Source organism: Carassius auratus, chromosome 14, assembly GCF_003368295.1.
Source record: "Carassius auratus strain Wakin chromosome 14, ASM336829v1, whole genome shotgun sequence".
Classification (NCBI taxonomy): domain Eukaryota; kingdom Metazoa; phylum Chordata; class Actinopteri; order Cypriniformes; family Cyprinidae; genus Carassius; species Carassius auratus.
Genome location: NC_039256.1, coordinates 29959133 through 29986132, shown reverse-complemented (window position 1 = coordinate 29986132; position 27000 = coordinate 29959133). Strand labels below are relative to the sequence as shown.

The window sequence follows — 27000 nt, the reverse complement described above, 5'->3', positions numbered from 1 at the left end:
TTTCATTCAGTAAGAACATATTAAATTGATGTGACAATAAAGACATTTATAATGTTACTAAAGGTTTCGGTTTTCAAATAAATGCAGGACTTTGTTAATCAAAGAATCCTGAAAAATCCTGTTTCCACAGAAATATATATATATATATAAATAGATAGATAGATAGATAGATAGATAGATAGATAGATAGATATAAACAAAACAAAGAATCAGCATATAAGAATGATTTCTGAAAGATCATGGGACACTGAAGAATGGAGCAATGATGCTGAAAATACAGCTTTGATCACAGGAATATATTACATTTTAATATCAATTCACATAGAAAATGGTTATTTTAAATTGTAATAATATTTCACAATTTAACTGTATTTTTGATCAAACAAATGCAGCCTTGGTGAGCAGAAGAGATATATTTCAAAAACATTCCCCAAACTTTGGAGCTGTTAACCGTTCAAGCAGTTACTGGCATTAATATTTTTCTTTATCTTAATAGCACTTGGTAACTGTTACACTTCTTAACTGTTTTAATTCATTTTAAATACATGTTTAAATCAGTTTAAACTTTTATCATTGTGATATTTGTATATTGATTTTATTTCCTTTTAAGTAAATCAGTTTGAATTACCATTGATTTACCAAAATGTGCTGAATAAATAAACCTGCCTTGCCTTAATGACTGTCTGAAATAAAAATAAATGCCTATGCCCACAAGAAATAGATTTTGCTTAGCAAGAACAAAACCAGAGGAAATATATGTCCCAACTGCCCACTCCAAATCTACACGAGAGAGAGAGAGAGAGAGAGAGAGAGAGAAAGAGAGAGAGAAAGAGAGAGAGAAAGAGAGAGATTAGTTAATTCTAACTTCTATTCCACTGTTTCCTGACAACATTAAAATCAGAACTTGTAAATGCAAAAAAGCAAAAGTGCAATGCGTGAAATTCTGTAGAAGCGCAGAAATCTGATCCATTATAAGAATTTAATAAAAGTGCATCTTGCTATTTACCATTTCAATAATAATGTTTTGTTTTAATGTAACTAATTTTCCAATTATAGCCTCATTCTGGGGTTTAATGAATTTAATGGACACAATTATCATGATCAAAAAATAAATAAATACAAATAAATAACTTTTCTATCCTTTCAATAGATGGCTTGCCAGAATGAGGACTGACATGTCTCTTTACTGAATAATTTTGTTTGTAGGGATAATTCAATGTTTTTGTCTTTGTTTTTGTCTACTTCAGTCAGTCATGTTGTGTCTGGCATCACACTGATGGGAGGGTTTTGATAAGTTTTTAGTTAAATCTTATGTTATATTGGGGTGGTGTTGGTGCAGTGGATAAGACTCATGCCTCTGGTGTGAGAGACCCGGGTTCGAATCCACTGTGAGACACCAATGTGACCCTGAGCAATACACTTAACCCCTAGTTGCTCCAGAGGCATGCGACCTCTGGCATATATAGCAATTGTAAATCGTTTTGTATAAAAGCGTCAGCTAAATGCATGAATGTAAATGCAAATATATGTTCAAATTCTTCTTATTAAAACCAGATACATTTGACATTTCCTTTTTTTTTACTAAAACTATCATTTTCCAAAGCTGAGTGCACGAGTATGTGCAGGCAAATGTTGTAACAAAAACCAAGAGACATGAAAGTTTTATTTGACTTCTGATACAAAAGGTCTTCTTAATTAAAATCCACTCTTGTCAGAATGAAAAGAGTACTGACTAAAATTAATGCTTCCAATAAATAACCTGTATCTCCACAGCACATCATTATAAGCAGAGAGCTGCAAGACAAACTATTCTCCTGTTTAAAACACATACATCTCACGCAGGTGCTGATAAAAGAAGATTCATTTAATTGGAGCCCTAAAGCCTGTTTATCAAGCTCTCTTATCTGATAAAATGACCTTTCTGCGATGCAGTTTGTGACATGATCATTTCACTTGGAGAGAGAAGAGGCAATCCAGGAAAATCTCCCCTCGCTGAACTGTTCATGATTAACCAGTATAGGCAAGACAAGAGAACTTTCTTTCGTGTCTGATAGCATCTGCAATTCCAGGCCACTTCACAGGAAGAGTGGCTAGGCAATCTATTATCAACTTATCTATTCAGACATATTCCAGTTCACGTCAGGTCAGGCAGAGCACTACAAAATGAGTCCAATCTCAGCAGAGCATGACGCATCGCAGCTCTCGTTCAGCAACAGACTAACAGGCCAAGAGAAACACCACTCACATGCACCTTTATGACATCTTGACATGAGCTGAACATGGAAACATGTTACCATGCTTTCAGCATTTACTTTTACCATTCAGGTAATGGAAAGAAAAGAGGAAGTCTATTAAAAACCGAGGAAATCAAGAGTTTGGAAACCACCGTGGACATCACCAACCAACAACGACCTGATCGGCTGTGAAAAACAGCAGTAGTTGATAACAGACAAATCATAACAGCTGTGACAAAAACCCTAGAATATGTGGCTGTAAAATCATGTCAAATCAATGTCTTGACTTGACAGCAAACTGAGCAATTTTGTCTTTACTGTTCCAATACTTATGGAGGGCACTGTATATACATACAGTTTTCATTAGAAACGTCATAATACTGTGTTTTCATTATATTACTATGTGTGCTAACTAAATGGATTGGCTATTAAGCAACGCCATCCACTAGTTTCAGTCTCAGATGACACACACACACAGCTGAAATAAGCACTTTTAAGGAAGAAACAGTCAACAGAATTGTCTACAAGTACAATTTCAGAATCTGAAAGCTATTGATGGCCATCTTGAAAAATAAGTGTGGTCAGACGACCACAGAAGATGGCTCTTTCCAGTCCAAATACACTACAATTTAAACCAAACGCTATGCCTGTAGTTAAACGTGTGACTCTAGGGGCCCTATTTTAATTATCTAAACTCAAAGTCTAAAGCGCATGGCCCAGGTGCTCTCAGGGTGTGTCCAAATCCACTTTTGCTATTTTAACGACGGAAAAACGGTCCTTGCACTGGGCACATATTTGGAATGGGTTGTCCCTATTCTCTTAATGAGTAATAGGCATAACGTTCAATAAACCAATCAGAGTGTCAACTGCCTTTCCTTTTAAGAGCGAGATGCGCTGGCACCAAAAAAACGATCTGCTCGTGCGTGAAGTTAAAGCGCATGAGCAGATCATCTACGGGACAAGCAGGAATCCACCAAAGCTTCCTGAGGTGAAGAAGACGTGGGATGAAGTAGAATTTCATTCATCATTATAAGCAGTAATAGGCTGAATTGCAAATAGGTCGCCTAATTCTAATACACGCAATGACTATCCAACATTACATGCCCAGAGACACATTTTCTACCTACGCACTCTTTAAATAAGAAAAACATATTGCGCGATTGACTTTAGACTTTAGACCAGGTTTGAGTTGGTCTATGGCGCAGTCTATTTTAAGCTCCTTAAAATAGAAATGCGCCTGAACACACCTCTTTTTTAGATCAACACGCCCATGGGCACACAAATGGGCGCAAATGCATTTGCTAATTAAAAGATGTGACGCTGGACGGGAAAATGCGAACGGCGCCGGACTAAAACTAGCAAACACACTTGCGCTGCGCCTTGCGTTGCATTGCGCTGGGTGTATGATAGGGCCCTAGACCTCCACTGACCAGATGGTAATGTCAATCCAGCCGGATGATGCCATTACCTGTTTGTCTTCCCAGAACTGTGTGAGGCTCCTCAAACACACGCGCACAGATAAGAGACCTGATTATTGTGCAGCTGAGTGACACCAGAAAGGGACCTGATTGTTTTCTGAGAGAAATCAGACACTGGTATGCTGTGGAGGAAGCTGGCGGCAGGACTGAGAATGAGACAGAAAGCCAAAAACTTCTAAAGAATCGGTGTCAGCATTCACCATACAGGCTTAACCTGTGTGCAGGTCCCATTTTGCCAACAGTGTGCGTAGTAAATTACTAAATATACACTTAATGATCCTACAAGGGCAGAAAACAATCATCTGCACCCCACAAGAAAAATAAAATAATATATTTTTTTTATTTCAACGTAATGAATTAACTATATTTTAGTTCCATAATGTTAGTTATCATTTTTTAGGGTAATTTATTATATTGCTCAAATAGTAATAATCCATTTATTACCTGTTAACTTCTTTTTGAACAGACCTGAAAACAAGATTTCTAGCATAAATCTTGATTGCTTTGAATCTAAATGAAAATCAATGGCATATATCTAAACAAGTTGTGTTCCAAATTTGAGGTTGATATCTTAAAAAGGAAGCTTTTTTATTTAAATGTACTGTATTTAATTTTTTATTCAATAATAAGTATTTTCAGGTGATTTTATAGTGATTTTACACTAAATAATATTTATTCAATAGTTATGTTTCATTTTTTATGTGTCACAAACCAAAAAAAAATTAAATCCCAAATCTAAACTCTCAAATCTTGAATGCTTTATAACACAGACTTAAGTTTGGTTTCAAACAAGACCAAAGAAAAAGAGAAACTAAAAAAGTTTACAGAAGTTTATTATCATGAAAAATGCAAAAAAAAAAAAACAAAAAAAAAAAAATTAAAACACTGTGCAAAGCCATAAATCTAAACAAGCTGTGTTCCAGATTTGAGGTTGATATCACAAAAATGAGCTTTCAGTAAGATTTTAAATAGCAAGTGGCAAAATATACCATTCGGACGAAAAACAAAAATTCTAAAAAACCAAAATGTAATTATTTTTTTTTAAATGAGAGCACTAGAGGGTTAATAAACATGCTATAATCTGAAACCTTTAAAAGATATCTAGATTTAATCAGTATAAAAACACTAGAAGTCTGTGCATATTTCAAAGTAAGTCTGTCAGAACTCACCGAAAGAACCAAGACCAGAAGGCAGTCAAAATCTCGAGGTCAATGTCTGATTCATTTTTCCATGATATGAACCATGCAGAGCAAAATCTGCTAAAAAGATTGCAAACCTTACATCAACATGCATGGGATTGATCTACCCTTCCAATCGCAGCAGGCCACTCTACATACACAGGATTATCCAGCAACTGCACCAGGTAAGAACCGATGAATAGCACATGAATAATGGAAACAGCTAGACTAGTGTCTTATCAGTGAGGAAAGCCCTGTAAGCAGGAGAGAACGAGAACAGCTGGTGTTTACCTGTCTGTAGTGTCTCAGATGACGACTAAATCTTAGCATTCAGAATTCAAAAGCATCAGTGTTTGTTCTGCGTTTGTAATGTCATTTAACCAATAAATTCCTCACTCTACAAGCATTTACAAAGCATCTTCCATTGTTCTTTATTCCAGTGTTTATCCTCTAAAATCTAGTTATGCTGTCTACATTAATTCAAACCTCTGTTTGTTAAACCCTGACTCATTTGTTTCTGCTTTTATTAGGGCTGTTAAAGTTACTAAAGTAATGCTTGTGATTAATGTGTTTAACATTGGGAGAAATAACACAGTTAACACATTTATTCCATTAGACATTATTTACTGTAACTGAATCATTCTGTTCAGTGTGATTTCTCCAACCATTCTAAATGTCCAGTTTTTGAAATGTTTACATTAAAATTTTTTTTCTTTTCTTTTTTTTGTAATGATACTTTTTCCTTCGCTGTGTGAATATTCCATTTTATCCTTTTGGAAACATTATGGCAGTGTTAAGGCCTGTTCACACCAAGGATGATAACGATATATATAAAGAGAATGATAAAGATATCGTTCTAAAAATTGTTCTCAATATTAAAGTATAGCAGAGTCCACACCACAGCTATAATGATTAAGTCACAGAGAAAATATATCGCTGGAATCACTTTCAGAAAAAATACTCTTCATCCATTTCTATTATGAGATTCAAATGGGCTTCGAGCTTTATGATTCAATCGATTAATAAGTCATTCCTTTATTTTCAAAAGAATTGGCTTGGGAATTCAGACTACATGATAGACTATCGTGTCTATTATATTTTCAGTGAAATTAATTATTAGAAATCTAATAATAAGCTAAATGAAGCTTGATTGTAGCTAAGTGTTTTTCATTTCTGCATTTCAGTGGCACGAGCTGGACCAGAGCACATGATGAAATATTAAATACAGCAACAAACATCTTTCAGAAGAGAACAAATAAAGATATTTACTTCACATTTGATTGAAATTGGTCATTTGCTGAATTATGCTGCATGATTATTATCCGCTAGCTTTGAGATGTGAGCGTGCCATCAAACACAGATCATCTTATTATGGCTTGTTTATTCTGGCTGTGGCTTTATAGCACAGCAGGACAGAGGCACCGCCACATTATTACAACACTCACAGACCGAAGCCAGTCAGACCATAAACACATCAGTGCTCAAAACTTTACATCTCACAGCTGTGTGCAGACGCTAACATCAAATCACAGAGCTTATAAATGTGCAGTGTATGTAAAATGTTTTAAATGTTACAATTTAAAATAATGGTTTTATATTTAAATATATATTAAAATGTAATTCTTTCCTGTGATGCAAAGCTGTGTTTTCAGCATCATTACTCCAGTCTTCAGCGTCTCATTATCCTTCAGAAATCAGTCTAATCTGCTGATTTGCTTGTCGGTTATTATTGGGGTACAGTAATTATAATTTTTTTGCAAAAGCCATGACACTTTTCTTTTTTTTTAGGAATTTATGCGTTCACTTTATGCATTATTCGATGTATTAAAATGCATTTTTGAATGCATGTGAATGATCACAAAATTCAAGATAAGGGGGTAAGAAAATGTATATATTTATATCATTTTATGTAGTTAATCAATATCACATGAAGAGTGCCATTTCAGTTTTTCTCCAAAAATCAGCATGATTAAAATGTGATATTAAGTTACTACAAACAATAATTTAATTCCAAATACAAAATGTAGCAGAATAATGTAATATATGAATGAATAATAGCCTAAAGAACCTTTGTGCCAAAAGGGTTCTTTCTTGTCATTAGCCTATAGAACCTTTTTAGCATAAAAGGTTCTTTTCAGTTGAGTAAAGAACCATATGGTTCTATATAGAAACCCAATGAACCCTTTCTTTCTAAGAGTGTGTTGTCATAACGTTTACCTTGGAGATTGAAAATGTTTATTTTTTGGTAATCTTTATATTACCAAACTGCAGGGAAAGGAAGAGTAGATATAAGTCATGATCTGAAGTCGTAGTGGATTCTCGAATCATTTGAATCAGTTCGGGAGTTCGTAGCGGGTTCGCGAATCATTTGAGTCATTTCGGGAGTTCGTAGCGGGTTCGCGAATCACTTGAGTCGGTTCGGGAGTTCAAAGCGGGTACGCGAATCATTTGAGTCAGTTTGGGGATCGCAAATCATTTGAATCAGTTCGGGAGTTCGGAGCTGGTTCGCCAATCATTTGAGTCAGTTTGGAAGTTTGGAGCAGGTCCGCGAATCATTTGAATCAGTTCGGCAGTTCGTAGCGGTTTCGCGAATCATTTGAGTCAGTTCGGGAGTTCGTAGCGGATTCGCGAATCATTTGAGTCAGTTCGGGAGTTCAAAGCGGGTTCGCGAATCATTTGAGTCGGTTTGGGGATCGCGAATCATTTGAATCAGTTCGGGAGTTCGGAGCTGGTTCGCCAATCATTTGAGTCAGTTTGGAAGTTTGAGCAGGTCCGCGAATCATTTGAGTCAGTTCGGGAGTTCGGAGCAGTTTCGTGGATCATTTGAGTCAGTTTGAGGATCACGAATAATTTGAATCAGTTCATGAGTTCGTATCAGGTTCGCGAATCATATGAATCAGTTTGGGAGTTTATATAGGGTTCGCGAATCATAAATATAAAGTTTGAAAGAACAGCATTTGATTTATTTATAGTTGGTTTTTTTTAAAATAAAAATAAAAAAAAATCACAGGAATCAATTACATTAATATCATATTCAAATAGAAAACAGCTATTACAAATTGCAATAACATTATATATATATATATATATATATATATATATATATATATATATATATATATATATATATATATATATATATATATATACTTTTTATTTAGTATTTAGTAATGGCAGTTAAATTATTTAGTATTATTATTTAATTATTTAGTTAAATGGCAGGTGGCATGATCATGAGAACCTCAATTAGAAGCATAATAGTGGTTTATGAGAGCGAGAGAGCACAGAGGATAATGTAGCATTTAGAAAACAAACCATCAACAATCTTAAAAGTTTGGCTCCAAATCCCAAATACTGCTGGATGAAAACAAGGAATGCCAGGCATGGCTGGACTTCTCTAAGTGCCCCATTATTCTCATGCAATGATTGCTGTTACATAACTTATAAGAGCTAATAATAGAGTTGCCTTTTTGTTTTTACTTTATGACCTGATATAGAAACAGCACTCAAGCACACCAGCTTTATCAGGGTTCGTCCCGTCCTGTCGAGTTAATGCTCTCAGGGGAGAGGCACAGCGCTGAACGCTTTCCAGAAGTTTACTTTTAACTGTTGAGATTTGAGAGCACTTTGAGCTGTTTACTGTGAACAGTCCTAATGTTCAGCGCATTGATCTGCTCCTTGAATACTCATTTGTTAGCATTAGGGAACAAAACAGAACTTTTCACAGACACGGGATGTGCCTTTTTGACACGTGTAAGTATTAAAAGGGGCTTTGAATATGTATAGGGGGGTATATAAAGGGGAAAGCAGGGTAAGCACTCCGCTGTTTTACTTCTGCTGTTGCCTGTGTAAGAAGAAATGATAATTATATTGTAAGGTGTCTGCTATCATCATCAGTTATAAGAAAGCATCTATAACACAGGGTTAAGTATGACACAACATTTTAGGTTCTTAAAAAGGATGCACTGATCAATAGTAACATTAAAATGTTACAAAAGATTTCTGTTTCAAATACTGTTCAGTGGACTTTCTACTGCAGCCAATCAGCATATTATACTGATTTCTGAAGGATCATGTGATGTGACACTGAAGACTGGAATAATGCTGAAAATTCAGCATTAATCACAGAAATCAATTACATTTTACAATAAAGTATTGCAATAACAAAATAGTTATTTTAAATGACAATACTATTTTACTGTAACCACTGTTTTGGATAACAGTATATGGCCATGTGACAAAATGATACACACTTTGTGAAGTTAAGGGTGCGGCACATCTTACCCCACTGTGTCCTGCAAGCACGTGCTCATTAGGAGAGAAACACGAGCTTGTCTCATGGAAACAAGCAAACTGCACAAATACCCACACCTCGTCTAATGGCCAGATTCAACGCTGGTTATAAAAAATGATTAAAACCAAGTTAGAGAAAAGTAGCTTAAATCAGAGAGCATCGATGCAAAATAGTTCATTAAACTAAACTTTTGGATTTTATGTAGCAAATGTGAGTGCAAAACACAACTAATGTGCCGAGATACATTTCAAATGAACAAAAGACACAAGAACAAATTAAGACACAGATACAAACAGATTAAATGAAATAAAAGCGAGACAGAAAGGTGGAGATGCTGATAGTTCAGTGCATATGGCAGTACCATTCAAAGAGCTATGACAACATGATGCTTATAGCTCTGGAAATGGCGCTGCTATCTGCACCACACAAGATCTTCCTGACCCTCTTCCTCTGGGTCTCTGCTGCGTCTCGTCCGTGCAATAAATTCACCAACAGCCATGAAATAAAAACACAAATCACACACGGTGCACTAAAACTGCATTGGCTTTTAAGAGTTGATTCCTGAAAACTGGCCTATTTCCAGCTGAGGGGGTGGAAATCAAAATGTGTGCTGGCAGATGGGGTTATGAGTACCAAAATCCACACTTTAATCCAGCTGTTTATGGACGCAAAACACACCGAGCCGAGTGACATCATTTCAGTGGAATAATGTTCCTGCCTGAAGCCACTCTCAGTGAGCTTGTAATCAAATAAATGAAACATTGAATAATCAAATCATTTCAGCTCTCTTACCACTGTATAAATATTTTATTAGGCTAATCCAATTAAACCACCGATTACCACCCACTGTTAAAAGTCATTGTGGCACGACAGTGAAATCATCTTCCTCGTTCAAACAAGAGCGACATGTTTCAAGATTAGTTTAACCAGGCTTGAATTAAACACGTCATAGCAGAAATAAGATTAAAATAAATATATAAAATAATGTGATAATAAGATATTTATACTATCTATACTATCTTTTCATAATAACAGTATCTAAAGATTAACTATCTAATAAGTATATACCAATAAATATATGAATATATAATTTCGTTAATAATTAGTATATAAACAAAAGTAAAAATAGGGGGATATTTGTTAGGAAAATGTGCTTGATTGTTACAATGCAAAATAACAGTAGCTGTGAAACAGTGGTGTAATTGCAGGAATTAGATGAGTTTTGATCATTGGGTCAGATCCATGTTCTCTCAGTTTTTCATGATCTACAGTCAAGAAATCAAACTAATCTCACGTTTTGAGGATCAAAGATGAGTCAAATTAAATTTACTAGTGTTTTGATATATAACGTACATAAAAGTGATTTTATTTAAATAAAAAACACAATCGATGCAAGTTTAATGTTTCAAATGAAAATAAAATGTCAAAATATGGATGAATTGAAACACACTCATTCTTACATGTATTCCAGTCTTAAGTCTCTGAGGTATATTTGTAGCAATAGCCAAAAAATATTGTATGAGTCAAAATTACGGATTTTTATTTTATGCCAAAAATCATTAGGATATTAAGTAAAGATTATGTTATTATTATTATTATTATTATTATTATATAAAATTTCATACCGTTAATTTATCAAAACTGAATTTTTGATTACTAATGTGCATAAGAAGTTAATTTGGACAAATTTAAAGGTGATTTTCCCAACTATTATAATTTTTTTTGCATCCTCAGATTCCAGATTTTCAAATAGTTATATATCTGCCAAATATCATCATAAACTAACAAACCATACATCAATGGAAAGATTATTTATTCAGCTTTCAGATGATTTATAAATCTCAATTTCGAAAAATTGACACTTAAGGGTCACATATTATATAATAGTAATCATACTAAATTAGAATTTAAAATGGGTGAAAGCTTGAGGTTTGAAGTAAAGTGGATAAGACTTGTAAAAGTTTTAAATGAAAAAAAAAAAAAAAAAAAAAAAAAAAAACGGGTTCAACTTTTGATACATTTTTGGTGGGTGTCTTATATGATGCTTTTCTCAGAAGAAATAAAATGAAACAAGACACATTCCAATGTATGTAAAAAAAAATATAAAGATGTACCTAACTATTATTGCTTTGATGTTTGATTCAAGCATCAAAACAATAATAGTATACAGTCAAAGCATCCTTACTCCAGTCTTCTGCGTCACATGATCCTTCAGAAATCATTCTAACATGCTGATTTGCTGCTGCTTATTATTATTAACGTTAAAAACAGTTGTGCTGCTTAATATCTTAATGGAAGTGCAATTTTATTCAGAACACAGAGACAGAAGGCAGCATGTTAAAAAAAGGCAGGAGGTCTGCTTTTTAACATCAGAACCAGATCAGTGAGAGAAAGAGACGTGACAAATCCCAGCCGGCTAACCTTACGTCCCCCGAAACATCTGTCCTCAAACGACGCAGTCCACATCGCCTCTAATAACACATGCCAAACATCTTATTAGATGCACTGGTCTCTCGGCTCTGGCTCTTCAGTAACCTGCTTGGCCATTGATTTACTATAATAGCAGTCAAATTACCAGAGGCTCAAGGCTCTGAGCGTTTCATAGCTCTGGATACATCAACCCAGACAATTAGAGGAATATTGTTGCGTGTTGCGTGACGCTCCTCTGAGGTACGTTTGAGCGTGTCACGTTCAACCAAGTCAGTTCATCCAGCACAGGGACTCATGAATTATAATCTTGTGTTATGCTAACACAGACCCAGCTGCCCCTGACTTCCTGTTTAAAAGCCGTCTTCTCAATTTATCGCACCTATTGATCTTTAGAAAGTTGTGATCTGAGAAGAAAGCGGTGATGAGGCATCAACAATGGGAGAGAAACTGCAATTATTGGCAAAGGATAATTTAGTGAGACCTGCGTGAGAGGAGTGTGCTCATTAGGAGGAAAGCGGGAGTCTGTCTCAATGGAAACATGTGACGAGCGCACCACATCTCCATCATAACGCTCAGATCTGTTTTTAATGCTTTTATATAGAGGTGGGCGATTCAAGCAAATTCTTGTATTATCATGTATGAGTAATGTATGTCATGAAACGCTGATAATGATATAGTTGTTTTTGCAGGAAATTAATGAAAAATGTGTTTGCTTGTTAAATCCACAACACTTTGGTTTACAATTAAAATCAGCTAATGAATGAAACCAATTATATGTAACTATTTAAAGCATTTATTAATCTAGATTTACATTTATTAATAAACATATGTGACCCTGAACCACAAAACCAGTCATAAGGGTCAATTTTATGAAATGTATACATCATCAAAGCTGAATAAATAAGCTTTCATTGATGTATGGTTTGTTAGGAGGACAATATTTGGCTGAGATACAACTATTTGAAAATCTGGAATCTGAAGGTGCAAAAAAAAATTTAAATAATGAGAAAATTTCCTTTAAAGTTGTCCATTAATTCTTAATTATTTTCGGCATAAAAAAAAAAAACAATCCATAATTTTGACCCATAAAATATACCTGCGCTACTTATGACTGCTTTTTTTTAATTTATACAATAAATATACATTACATTATATCTATTGTTCACTGTAAACTAAATGACAAATACTGTAATTTTCGGATTATAAGTCGATTATAAGTCGATTATAAGTCGCAATAACATAAATAAGTCGCACTGGACAATAAGTCGCATTTATTTAGAACCAAGAACCAAGAGAAAACATTACCATCTACAGCCACGAGAGGGCGCTCAATGTCTTCAGTGTAGACTAGAGGAGCACTGAGCAGCATAGAGCGCCCTCTGGCGGCTGGAGACGGTAATGTTTTCTCTTGGTTCATTTCTCTTGGTTCATGTCAAATAAATTTTTATAAATATGTCGCACCTGACTATAAGTCGCAGAACCAGCCAAACTATGAAAAAAAGTGTGACTTATAGTCCGGAAAACACGGTATATAAAAAGTTTATAATTTTAGATGATATATTTTTACATTTATTTATATTAATAAAAATATACAGTAAAAACAGTAATATTGTGAAATATCTTTGTAGTTTAAAATAACTGTTTTGTATTTGAATATATTGTAAGATGTAATTTATTCCTGTGATCAACGATTAATTTTCAGCATCATTCCTCCAGTCTTTAGTGTCACATGATCTTCAGAAATCATTGTAATATACCGAATTACTGCTCAAATAACATTTCTGGTTATTATCAATGTAGGAAACAGTTGTGTTGTTTAATATGTTTGTGGAAACTGTGACATATTTTATTCAGGATTCTTTGATTAATACAAGTTCAAAGGCTCTCACTTTTGGTCATTTAATGCATACTGAATAGAAGTATTAATTTATTAAATAAATAAATAAATAAATCTTACTGACCCCAAAATATTTGAATAGTATTCTACATATAAATATAATCAATAATTAATTAATCAATATATTAATTAATGTTAATAAATGAATCCCCAGTTTATATATTATTTAATATTGTAATATTTCACAAAAAATGAATTCAATCAAATATTTACAAATGAATCGTACCCCATCTCTTTTGCCCTTTATATTTGAACTCAGTTTACAGTACACAAAACAAAAGCTGATTATTCAAAATAAACAAATTAATGAAGTCTGGCATTAAAAACAAAAGGTTAATATAAAATAGACAGTTCTAACTCCAACTCCAATCATAATATGTAACCACACATCATACTTTTACAGTAATGCAGGCAGATGTGATGTGGTTTCTTCATCACTTTCTTGTCTAAATTAATTTCAAACAGTCTTATAATGAAAGGCAGTGCACTTACATCACGTTTACTGAGCTATAAAAATACACCACAAGGTCTCATATCCCTTACCCACGGCGTCAATAATATTAAAAGTGATTTTACACATGCATTGCAAACCATTAAGCTTTTTAAATGTAGATACCATGCTGAACGAATGAGGCAAAGTCAAGTGCTGAAAGAAACCTTGAAGAGATGAGAAAAGAAAAGAGTGTGTGTGAGTGAGTGTGACAAGGACTCACTTGAAAACTCCCCACACAGCACTAGACAGGAACAGGCCTAGTGTTGCAGAACCAGAGGAGCAGTTTGGAGGCAGAGGAACAGCCGCTGGAGAAGAGGAGGACAGGGGAAGCACACAGAGAGGAAGAACAGGAGGAAGAGGAGGAGAGAAGAGGACAAGCAGGTTATTTCAGTGCTGACTGATTCGTTGCATACTTGTAAACAACAACAAACACTGAAGGAGAGAGGATAAGAGCATATATATACATGTGCCCTGGTCAACAAAACCAGTCTTAAGTGTAAATGTTTCTAAATTTATACGATTTTAAGATTTATACATCATCTGAAAGCTGAATAATTAAGCTTTCATTGATGTATGGTTTGTTAGGATTGGACAATATTTGGCACAGATAAAAATAGTTCCCGTCCTCGTTTAAAAACTCCAAAACCAAAATGTGTATAATAACAGTATGAGTTTCCCCAATCATAGACAGACATTGAGAGAAAACACAGAGGAGAAAGAAAGAGAGTTATGTTATAATTAGGAAATTAGTTTCACTGTAACACAATACGGGTGTTATTCTTTGGGGTGTCGTATGTAATGCTGTATTGTAAATTAATTAGCTGAGAAAGTCTGAGGTTACTGTAGTAAACAAAGAAATTGGCAAGAAGCAACCAACCAGAGCACATGTCAGTTGGGCTTGACAATGAACAAACTGGGACAAGTTTGAAACTCTGTTAGGTCAACACTGGACATTTTTTTCAATGTGCACAAAGAATATGAGTGCTACTGTATCTCTCAATAAGAGATGACGTTTTCCCCACTTTATGCAAAGTAAACACCTCTCGCTGAACGAGAACTTGAAAGCTCACGAGCCTCCAGGTTGATAGATTGCCTAGGCTTTTATGTACCATGTAAACAGCTCTTTTCCTGGTTTTAAGTAGGCGACACTTAAAATACACAGTATCTATGGTTCCTCGTTTGCTGGCTTCATAATAGGCTCATAACATAAATTACTCAAACACAGATGCTCGCAGTGGACCCGAGAACCATTGCATGAATCACTGAGCCGCCTCTCATAAAGGTTACGGATCAACATTCACTCTCCTAGCTGGTGATAAGAATGCCATTTATATATGTGTGTGTTTAAAGCAAACAGTGCTGACGTGGAGACTCGCAGACCTCTCTAATGAAATCCTAACCCCTGTCCTTAAGAAGTCTGCCATCAATAAATACAAGTGCAAATCAACGATCCCTGCAGGAATCTTAAGTCAATCTATCCATCTCAGACGTCACATCTTCAGTTAAACTTCTTTACTGTCTTAAGGGGGCTGTATGCTACAAGTGATGGAAAGGATGTAAGATAAACATTATGAATTGTATATAAATACTATATTATATTAACCACACAATTTCAATTAAAACACTGTATATTGTGAATATTAAGAATCTAGAAGATTTTCATTTAATTTATAGTCGAATTTTACAAAACATGCCAAAACATGTCTTATTTTAACTCAAATCTATATGAGGGAAATTATTAGAAGATTATATTTGACCTCTAAATATTTCAAATTATTTTAGGAATTGTGATGTTGTTTTCATGACAGTTAAGCACAGTTCCCTCCTATTTCCATTAATGTGCAAATTATTATTATTTGTATTTATTAATATTATTATTATTTAAACTGTTAAGCAGCCTATGCATTATAATAGTATTCATTCTACTCTTTTTATTCTTATTTTAAATATTGAAAACAATAAAAATAACATTATACATTTTTTGTACTCTTTTTATTTTTATTCTTGATTTAATTATTTTATACACAATAAAAAAAGCATTGTAATATTTGTTTTATTCAATTCTTTATTCTTAATTATTATAAACAATAACAAAATCCATCATAACAAGATATCACTGAAATGTTATGGTGAATAATTTAACAATAATGGGAACAAAAACTCAGTAGGAAAATACTGGAACTCATTATGGTAATGATAAATTGATGGGAATTGGGCTTAATTGTGATGCAAATAAAGACGCAATGCAAAAAAACAACAAAAAAGTCATAATTAATTTATTTCTTGTTTGTCTTTTCGGATGATTAATAAATCAGAATCTATACAAATACCTAGTGTGTTAACCATTGGTTTGATCATTCACTATAAAAGCCATTGGAGTGTCTGGTGAAATGTGCATGCAGTTAATCTCAATTCTTGCTAGCGCAAGCACACTGACAGCACCAATCAGAATAAAACTCACTAAAAATGACAGATATTGTTTCCTTCTCAGTGGGCATTTTGTTTGATCTGCCTGTCAGTCCTTGTTTCATTTCGAGGAAGTTTATTTTCGAAAAGCAAAGCACTGGAGGCGCGCTGCTGGCCTGCATAAGAGCTGACATATGCGTGGTGTTGTTTCAGTCTGAGGTTTGTTGAAGAAAACATCCTGTCCTGAGTGAGACAGTATTGAGAGATCGCTGATGTAAGATAACATATGCTTATTATCAAAATCCAGAGCCAAAACGGGAAAGTACTTCATCAAGTGCGAAAGCAATACGATGGCTTGAAGATAAGCCCATAGACGTGACCCTCTGTGTTTAATACTGTACGACATGAGGCACGCTTCCATAACCCTTCAAACTGTGCAAATTGAAATTGCGATCTGAAAATATGCATAATGGAAATGCGTCAACTTTGCAAAAATACCCATATATCTCAAAAAAGTTTTTATGCTCACATGAGGTGGTTTTTCAGGCAATGCGAAAAAGAAATAATTCGCAAAACTGCAATGGAAATGTTTTTGCATTTTCAGGTCAAATGGCTTATGTAAAAAGTCATATGATCATTCTTTAATGTACTAGAACCTCCGACATCAAAATGGCAAAAGTTTTGCGCAAATCTGTAATGGAAGGCGCTGCTTCAAGTTGAACAAACCTCTTTACTCTTGCGTGTTACGTGACAGAGTGTAATCGCAGCCTTTGTGGTAGAAAAATCAAGTTTTTTTCTAGTGCTGTTAAACGATTAATCATGATTATCGCAAATGCAATTAATCGTTCAGCCCTAATTCTGACGACACCCATTCACTGCAGAGGATTCAGTGGTGAGCAAGTGATGCAATGCTACATTTCACCAAATCTGTTCTGATGAAGAAACAAACTCACAACATCTCGTATGGCCCGAGGTTCAGTAATTTCTCTTAAGTTTTGGGTGAACTACTCCTTTAAAGAGCTCAAGTATTTGAAATGGCCGACAACAAAACTACAGTGAATACTTGTAATAACCAGAACATTATCGATGGTTGGTAAGGACGGTAACATGGTTATCTTCATTGTTATTATTCTTGGTGTGAACAAGCCTTTACGTAATCCACATTCAAAAACTCCTTAACAATTTCCCTTCATAAAATCCACGGCTAGTACCTTAATATAAATGTTAAAAAATTTACAGGCAAGCTGGGTTGTCCTATAGAAGTTGTAGACAAGAATCATAACTTTAAAACATGAGGCATGAGCTTGAACTGCCATCAGTTTGAGCGTAAAGCTCAGAGTTTTGAGTTTGCTTCTGTACGACTGATGATTCGCACAAAAGCCAGCTGTCATCGGCATATCTGCGTGTTGTGCTGAGAAACACATGTCCATCACTGCAGACACGCATGTAATCTCTCTCACTGAAACTCATATATCACTGCAGCTCAAGCGCAGCGAACGCGTGAAACTGCTGTTGGTTTTAGTAGCGCCACCCGTGTCTTATATAGCTAATGACTGCTTTGCATGCACACTGTGTGCTAAAGATTGCGCAGGTCAACACTTTTCCAAACCCAAATCTAATGAGCTGCCTTGCTGTCTTACCTTTGAAGTGCTCCTCACCTAAAGTGCGTGGGAGATTAATTTCATAACTGCTGCCAATTCAGCTTGACATTAGCATAATGCTATGCTAACAACATTACACTTATGTGACCCATTGTTTGGAACAGCCTTTTCCTACCAATATTGATTTCTAGATAGGAAGAGCACTAGGTATTAGTGTACAAGTCACACTTCTGTTAAAGTCAATGCATCGCAAGCTTTTAGTATAAACATCTGTGCCTTATATAAGACCGCTCTAGTTTAGTCATCTAGATGGGGTGTCAGGGTGAGGATAGCACTAATCTTTTAGAAGAAGACAGCTTTAAACTGAAATGTGCTGACTGCTTTATCGTGATGTGCCCTCAGACGTCTCTCAAGAGAACAGCAGCAGACTGCGCTGAGGCTCGTGTATAATATGTAGGTTTCATGTCTCCCCAGACCTAATCTCAGAACAAGCTCAATGCCCTCATCTCTCACAAACCACTAATGTGCTGAGTGCATAATGTGTTTATGGATCAATGACAAATAAAGATGCCCAGGACATCAACAAGGTGAAATCCTTCAGAAATCGGTTTAAAAGCATGCATGTGCTAAGTTATTAGAAATTACATATTTGTTTTCATGTTGGTTTCACATATATTAATTGACCAACTAGTAAAAATTTATAAAATATTATTTCCATGCACCTTAAATATTATTCTTGTACACCATATTCAATTATTTAATTTATTATAATTATAATATATATATATATATATATATATATATATATATATATATATATATATATATATATATAGTATATATATATATATATATATATATATATATATATACACACACACACTGTATATATATATATACAGTGGCAATATATTTATGCCTATTTATTAAGTTTTGTTTTTAAGAATTTCAGCCATTTTTATATTATTAATTAATTCATTAATTAATTTTTTATAAAACCATACAAGTTACACCACTTACAGATTTCAACACTATGCTCCCAAAAACAACAAAATTACCTCTTATTTAGAAACTGAATGTTCATTATAAAAGACGACTGTATTCAACTGCCTGTGTGAATTTTTAATGCATTTTTGAACAATCTAGACAAATACAAAATAAGTGTCACATCACTGACTCATATTTAATAGCTCTGCATGTTTATTTTAGCAGTAGATTTTGACGCAGACTGTCAGAAATGATTGGCCTTCCTCAGTAAGCCAACCATAATTTCACAAATAAATCTTAATAGATGTGATTTATTGCAGGCTTTTAGAGCCAGAGACCTCAGTCCAACACAAACAGTCTCTCTGAGAGCAGCAGACGTTACATGTTCTTCTCTGCCTGGCCTTCAGAAGATCATCCTCACAGAACTGCAGTGTGTTTTGAATTAGACGTATGTGACATTGTCCCGAGAGAGTCACACTCAAAGAACAATTAAGAATCCACTCGATCAAGTTCAGTGCTGATGTGAGATCAGGACTCTGGAGTGTTTCGAAGCATTCATGACTCCACATTTCTCCTATAGCGAGTGCTAACTCAGTAAAGATTTCTGCTTTCCATGTGCTTCATCAGTTAAATAGCAGAATCAAATTTAAGGTGAATAACACAAAAGGAAAAAAAAATTTGTTGAAAACTTTCAAATCTGAAATGCATTGAGTACAGTGAATATGAAGTAAATAGGTCCTTTAAATGAAAAAAACAAAAACAACATATAATAATGATTTTATATTTCATATACTGTATATACGCTATCAGATTCAGACAATGCACTATACCTAGACTTTGTATTTGACGATGTTGAACGAGGATTTACAAATTAAACCCCAGCTAATAATTCATGATTGCTCAAGACAAGCAATAATATGATAAAAAAAACTGCTTGCACGTGATCAATAATGTCTGACCTACATCCCTACTAATAATTCATTAAAGTAATGCAGCTGATGGCCATTATTAACAATACCACAAAACAAATTAGAGCTGTAATGTATGCATACATACAGTATATATAACAGATATAGATTTTATTGGTCTGGTATGCTTGAAGGATATTCAGTGCCCTCAGATTGTAATCCATAATAATATGAGATGCCTGTTGTGGATCTTTGCATAATTTTGGAGTTTAAGACAGTGTGAAACAAAATATTGTGACAATTTTAAACAACCCACCCTGAGGGGACGGGATCTAGGGAGCTGGAGTGCACTGGTGTATTATTGTTACTGCACCAATATTTAAGACAATGACAAATAAGAATGTTTGAGATGATGAAAATAAAAAATCTAGTTCAAATTACAGTACATTTGTCAAGATTACTCTTCGTGTTCATGTTTATACTTATTTTAAGACCAAAAATGACATTTTCCACTTAAGGGTAAAGTAAATAATATTTTGTTTCACACTCTCTTAAATGTACGAATCCTGCCATAAGGGATAAATAAATGAATAAATAAATAAATATATAAATAAAAAAAATAAAAAAATAATTTTTTTTTTCTAAATATCAAAGTTTTCTTGAGGTTATATAATTTTATCAATAAAAAAACTCAAATAATTGGATATTTAAAAATCTGATTCTGTCATGATGGTTATAACACAAAGAGTTTAATGTGGCAAACACATACAAATAATAATAATAATAATAAAAGTTGTACAAATTTAATAATAATAATAATAATAATAATAATAATAATTTTTCTTCTTGTTGTTTCTTGATAATAAGAAATGATAAAAGTACTACACTAATTTCAGCCTTTTTAATTTCACATTTACGTAGTTACCACAGCTACCACAGTTTTTTTTTTATAAAAAAAAATATTTTACATGCTAAATTTAAACTTTTGACAATTTAAAGAGATATGAGAGGTGTTTTCCAGTCTCACTCTGCATTCATTTTCAATGCATTTTGAATAAACAAGGATTCCGAATAGAATAAGGCGTTACGTCATTGAATCATTAACCTCACAGTGCTGACCTTTAACAGCAATCATATTTAAATCCATGTTTGATATGCTAATTATAACCACTAAGACACCGAGACAGAACCCAGAGGAGCCTTCGATACCCAGATGAGTTGAACATCTCCATGTGGAGCTGTGGGTTAATTAGTGAATAATTAAGACGGAAGACAGCAGGCCTGTGTTTAGATGTGTGTGTCGTCAGTGTTAATCTGTCTGGATCCCTAAACTCAATCGCCCGTCCCACAGCTCCTGCCTTCAGTGTCTCCTGCTCTCCAAAGCAGCTGCCCCTGAGATCCCAGCATACTTCACTCCAATGTTTATCAGCCAGATTAACATGTTGACAGCCCCGCCGTTTGGAAACAGTTCCACGATTTATGTCCCGGGCAGGTTTCCAAAGGGCTGTGAAAAACAAAGAGCGGCAGGACAAATCGGAGAGCCTTTACGGTCATTTGCAGAGCCCGATCTGGACCCGTTTTCAGTGGGACATGTTAAGACAAGTAACAACTTCTGTGGTGGAGAGGCCTTTGGAGACATTCAAGCATCTACGGGTTCCTTGTTCAAGCCAGTGTCTCTGATCCTGTGTATCTGTATATTGGAAGGCGATGATATCTTGTTTTTGTTTTTTTATGTGATAGTGTTATGATATCACTGCTGCTATCTGTATTAGCTCTAGTATGAAAAAATGTGCTGTGTCAGTGCAGTTGATTTGACATTAGATGATTGTTTAGTTAAAGATGCATCAATGATTTCGGTTTATAATGATAACAGGGGAACAATAGAAACTGTTAAGTTCACACGTCTCGAAGCGGACCAGCAGTCTCCGCCAGTTTAAGCAAACATCCTGTTTGCATTGTTTGCAGATGATGAAGCAACTGAAACAGCTGCTTTTACAAGAAGATGCATTTGATTAACAAGTATTACAAAGATATGTCCAAAACCATCTTTCTGATTCATATTTAGTGTGATGAGAGCATAAATAAATATGTGCATCATTTCAATGATATTTCTCACTAGTACTACACTACCATTTGAAATTTTGGGATCAGTAAGATTTTTTACGATTTTTAAAGAAAAAAAAATTCATACAAATATAGTAAAAAACAGCAATATTGTGAAATATTATTACAAAGAAAAATAACAGTTCTCTGTTTTAATATACTTTGAAATTAGTAGTCAAACGATTAATTGCGAATACCGGTAGTCACATCCAAAATAAAGGTTTTTGTTCACATAATATGTGTAATGTGTATATTTACGTATACATGTATGTATATAAGATTTTTTAAATATATTACATTTATTTATATGTAATATAAATCATATGAATATAAATATATACATGTAAATACAGGTAAATAATTTCAAAATATATGCTGTATTTGTGTGCTTTTATATATACACAACAAATACACAAACTTACACTATGTAAACAAAAACTTTTTTTTTGGATGTAATTAATCGTGATTAATCGTTTATTCCTGTGATGCAAAGCTGAATTTTCAGCATTAATTCTCAAGTTTTCAGTGTCACATGATTCTTTCAACCTTAATAAGTTTTCTTCAGGAATCTTTAATGAATAAAAAGTAAAAAAAAACAGCATTTATTAAAAATATAATTGTTTTGTATCAGTATGCACTACCTTTCAAAAGTCTGCGGTTGGTATGTTTTTCTTTCTTTCTTTCTTTCTTTTTAAAGAAACTACCACTTTTATTCAGCAAGGACGTGTTAAAAAGTGATAGTAAAGACATTTTGTTAGAAAATATTTTGAATAAATGCTGTTCTTTTTTAACTTATTCATAGAATCCAGATTTTTTTATTTATTTAAAACTTAATATTTAATATAATATTTTCATTATTCTAAATTATAATACTATTCCACAATATTACTCTCTTACAGTATACTTAATCAAATTAATGCAGCTTTGGTGAGCAGAAGAAAAAAAAAAATACGGATCTCAAACATTTTTGAATGCTAGTGCATGTATTTAAGTGTAAAACTTGAGAAAAAAGTACTTCATTTATCCAGTCTGAGAATGGAAAAAATGACATGGAAAAAAAAATAGCAGTAAATTGCGACATGATGTCTATGACATGTAAATGACAGTGAGATGGCACTCAGTAATTGCTGTTCCTCTAAGACTCCCACTGTTGACAGCACAGTGTGTCTCATTCCCATGAATCATCTGGTCTGAGGGCTCATGGAGAGACCTGGAGCTGAAAGGACACTGGAAACTGTCAAAACACATTATTATGACCATGTTAAACTACGGTGTCACAGATAAGGGAAATAGCAAATGACTTTTCTGGACATACATATTGTGTGGGGACGAAAAGATTTGAAAGTTATAAATGATCAGAATAAAACCAGCTTTTAAATTCAGTCCAGCAAATAATATTGTGATGAAACACTATTATTCAAAAGTCTGGGGTCAGTTCATTTTATTTACATTAATATTCATATTAATTTATGTATTTTTGGTACTGTACAATCAAAATCATATTCACAGTCATGTGCCAAAACATAATTACAATCAAACTTTAAAATTTAAATGTATTACATATTTGTCAAATGAAAGAGAATGAGATTTTGACGCATCAGAGTATGCAAATTACATATGTAAATGTGCTTAATCGGCATGAAAATTATGTCAATATACAACAAAAACCTCAAAATAGCTTAATGTCTTTAAGTTAAATAAAATATTACACGTTTCTTGACAGTTTTCAGAGTCAACCGAGCTCTGCTGACCAAATTCCATTTAGTGTGTGAACTCATTTCCATTACTTCTGAGAAAAACTTCCATTTCACTCGTCCTCTTTAAAATGCACAAACGAAATGCTAGATTAACTAGCGCATTACGGCTGCCTCGCCATGCTAAGTGTAGAGTGAGATGGCCACATACAAAGACATTGTCTAAATGGCTGTTCCCATGGAAACAGAATCCACAGATCTCTTTTGACAAAAGTGATTTAAAAGACTTGCAACATATGATTAGAAGAAACAGCACACCAATTTTCAGCGAGTGCTCATTATTACCACCACTTTAAGAAAGATTTCAAAACCAAACAGGCTCAAATTAAACTTGGCGGATCTGGGCTTTTTTCTTTTTTTTTTTTTTGCATCCTTATTTTCTTAAAAATCTGACAAATCTACATTTTTGAAATGATCTCCCTGTTTCTTATTTTGCAGAACTCGCAACGTTTTATAGTTTCCAGCAAATGAAATCGAAGAGAAACTCTAGTAATGTGCAACAAAGTTAAACTGCTGACATACTTGGCCTCTGTGAGAGTTTTTCTTCTCTTCCCAGCAGGCCGTCCACTAAATGTCCCCAACAAACCATGCATAAAAGTACTCTTACTTAAAAAAAACCTCAAACCATAAATGATTGAAAACATAAATCATTCATCTATTATTGATAACAGCTTTTGCTTTCACTTCGAATTTACTAAGGCTCAAGTTCTGCATTACAAACATTCACAATAACTGATTCAAATAAACATATCTGATAATAGATGACTGTGAGAGACTAAAACCACATGAATGAATACGAGCATGTTTCTGAAACTGTAATGAAGCGTTAGGATCTGTAGAGCACAATTAGAAAAACAGCCTTTTATAATGCTGTACACATTGCATGAAAAACAAATTAATGTTTGCCAGGTCGGCCATTAAAAACAAATCATAATCTTTAATCACAAGAAAAAAATGATTATATTTTAAATTAAAAAATGGTCAGCTGCTCCCACACTGACACTATATGTATTGCCCTCAACAACACAATGTTACATCATATTAATGTCTTTAATATATGCCCTTCACTCAGCATATAGTATATTTTTTCCATGTCTGGTTGCATTAATAATAACAGTCACATCAATGCAATCTAGATTTCCCTTGAGAGATTTGACCAGCTGGCTTAAATCTTTAATCTTTGCTGTCTCAAAAATAACATGCTTGGTTTTGTGGTTAGATCCTGAGAGAGGCGTCCTCCACGGACCCTCGTCCTCTGATCTACACATCTCCTTCATCAGAGCTGGCATCACCTCTGAAGGGTCAAATCATCACAGATTGAACTTTTGTTTTTAAACAAAGTCATATTTTGAAACTAAATCCCTAGTCAGGAATGGTATTTTCTTTTAGGGGAAACTACAAAAATGACCCAGACTTCTCAATAATTTCAGCTAAAATATGAATCTGTCTATCCATGATATTGTTTTTTCCAGTGTAAAAATCACCTCGACTGAATCTGGAGAGAAATATAAATAGATCAAGCACTGTTTATAAGCAAAAAGAGTCCAAAACAAAAGTTCTAATCAAATATGTCAGGGGATTTTGACTTGAGAGGAGACCAGATGATGGACTTTTTCACTGGAGGAAGTTATTATGAATAATGGATGCATATTTCAGCTGGAAGCAATAGTTGAATGTTAAAATGCTTTGGTAATGGATTTGTTTCTTACAAACATGCAGCTTTTCACTTCTCAATATATTAACTGATGGAGTGGAGTTGAGTGGTTTACTTGTGGAATATTGTGATGTTTTTCTCAGCTGTTTGGACTCTCATTCTGACGGCACCCATTCACTACAGAGGATCCATTGATGCAATGCTACACTCCTCCAAAACTGTTCCAATGAAGAAACAAACACATGTTGGATGGCCTGAGGGTTTGTTTACGTCTGAGTCAGCAAAAGAGAGGAAAATGGACATAAAATACTATTTTTGGCTCGAAAGACATTACTAATGGACCCTTGTTAAATAATAATAATAATATTGAATATGTTGACATGGCCGAACAACAATTTTGGGCAATCTTTACACCACGGTCTTGAAGGACACAAAAGTTCTGTTCTAGTCTGTTTTAGTGAAACAATAAACTTTCTCCGTCAAGATATTTCTGTGAAGAGTTTACAAATAAAGCAGACGGGGAGCAAAAGAGTTTTAAGGGTTCTAGCAGACTACGTTCGATTTTCTGTTCCCATGTGACACATAACAGCAGAAGCTTCAACATACAGATGTTCACGGTGCGCTCTTTTCTGAGTAAATGCTGTTAGGTCAAGGAGGAGAGCAAGCTAGAAAGGTCAGATGAAGTAGTGCAAAGGAAGAAAATTAGACCTGACAGTGAATGTAAAAGGTGTACAAAATGTGACATGGACTTTAGCCCGTTGCTCCAAGAACTTGTACAGATGACCACCAAACATCAAATATAAGTCAATACAACACGCAAACAACCAAAAGGGGTGGTATATGAGAATGAATCAATCTAGAAGTCCTCTACTTTACTGAAAGGGAACACCTTTAAGTGTGATTTCATACTAGTTTAAGTTTGATTGTGCTCCCTGTTCCCACTGGACTACTTTTTCTTTTTTTTTCAGGTCCAAACCACAGTATATTTGCATCATCAGAAGAAAACAGCATTCACATCATCTAAACAAACACAGGCACACACCAAAAGGGGTTGGTTTAAAGCATCGCAAATTAAAGACTGATTACGATACAATTTTTTTAACAGCCTTCATTATGGTGATGTACATCCAAGTGTAATGGATTGTGGAAAAAAATGTAGGATGAACACTTGGTTTTATGTATGAGTTTGTTGATTGGAGTTTTGAATTGTGGGCATTAAACTAGAAAATGATTGCAAGCTTGCAGTGGATTGTGGGTAAGATTTACATGGACTAAATTATTAAAAATTTGAATTAAGACATTGTGATTAAACATGATAAGATTCCCCCTTTCTCAAATCAAGCCGATCTCAGAGGCCCCGCCCACGATAGTTTGATTGACAGTAGCGTTTTAGCCCAGACTGGACTGGTGTCTTACCTTAGCTCCGCCCTGAGTGACTGTCATCAGTCTGCCATTGTTTCACCGCCGGAGCAGAAGTAGACAAGAATGACTCCTAAACGATTGAGGTTTTCTGTTGTAGGATGTAATAATGAACATAGCAGACATCATTTACTCCCGACATCTGAGCTGAAGACAGCTGAAGA

At 34.3% G+C, this 27000-nt stretch overlaps 1 protein-coding gene across 3 annotated transcripts in view; it reads right to left on the bottom strand.

The window, feature by feature from the left end:
* Nucleotides 1-27000, bottom strand: part of htr4 (5-hydroxytryptamine receptor 4) — a 93403-nt gene that overhangs the window by 9059 nt on the left and 57344 nt on the right. Inside the window, exon 7 of one of the 3 annotated variants that reach the window (XM_026281163.1) lies at nucleotides 14225-14309. The exons of 1 other annotated variant lie outside the window; for it this stretch is intronic. In XM_026281163.1, coding sequence (XP_026136948.1) covers nucleotides 14246-14309 — 64 coding nt within the window. In that variant the 3' untranslated portion in view covers nucleotides 14225-14245. Of the gene's footprint in view, nucleotides 1-14224; nucleotides 14310-26833; nucleotides 26928-27000 lie in introns of all 3 variants that reach the window. One more of the 3 variants, XM_026281164.1, reaches the window with a different exon arrangement.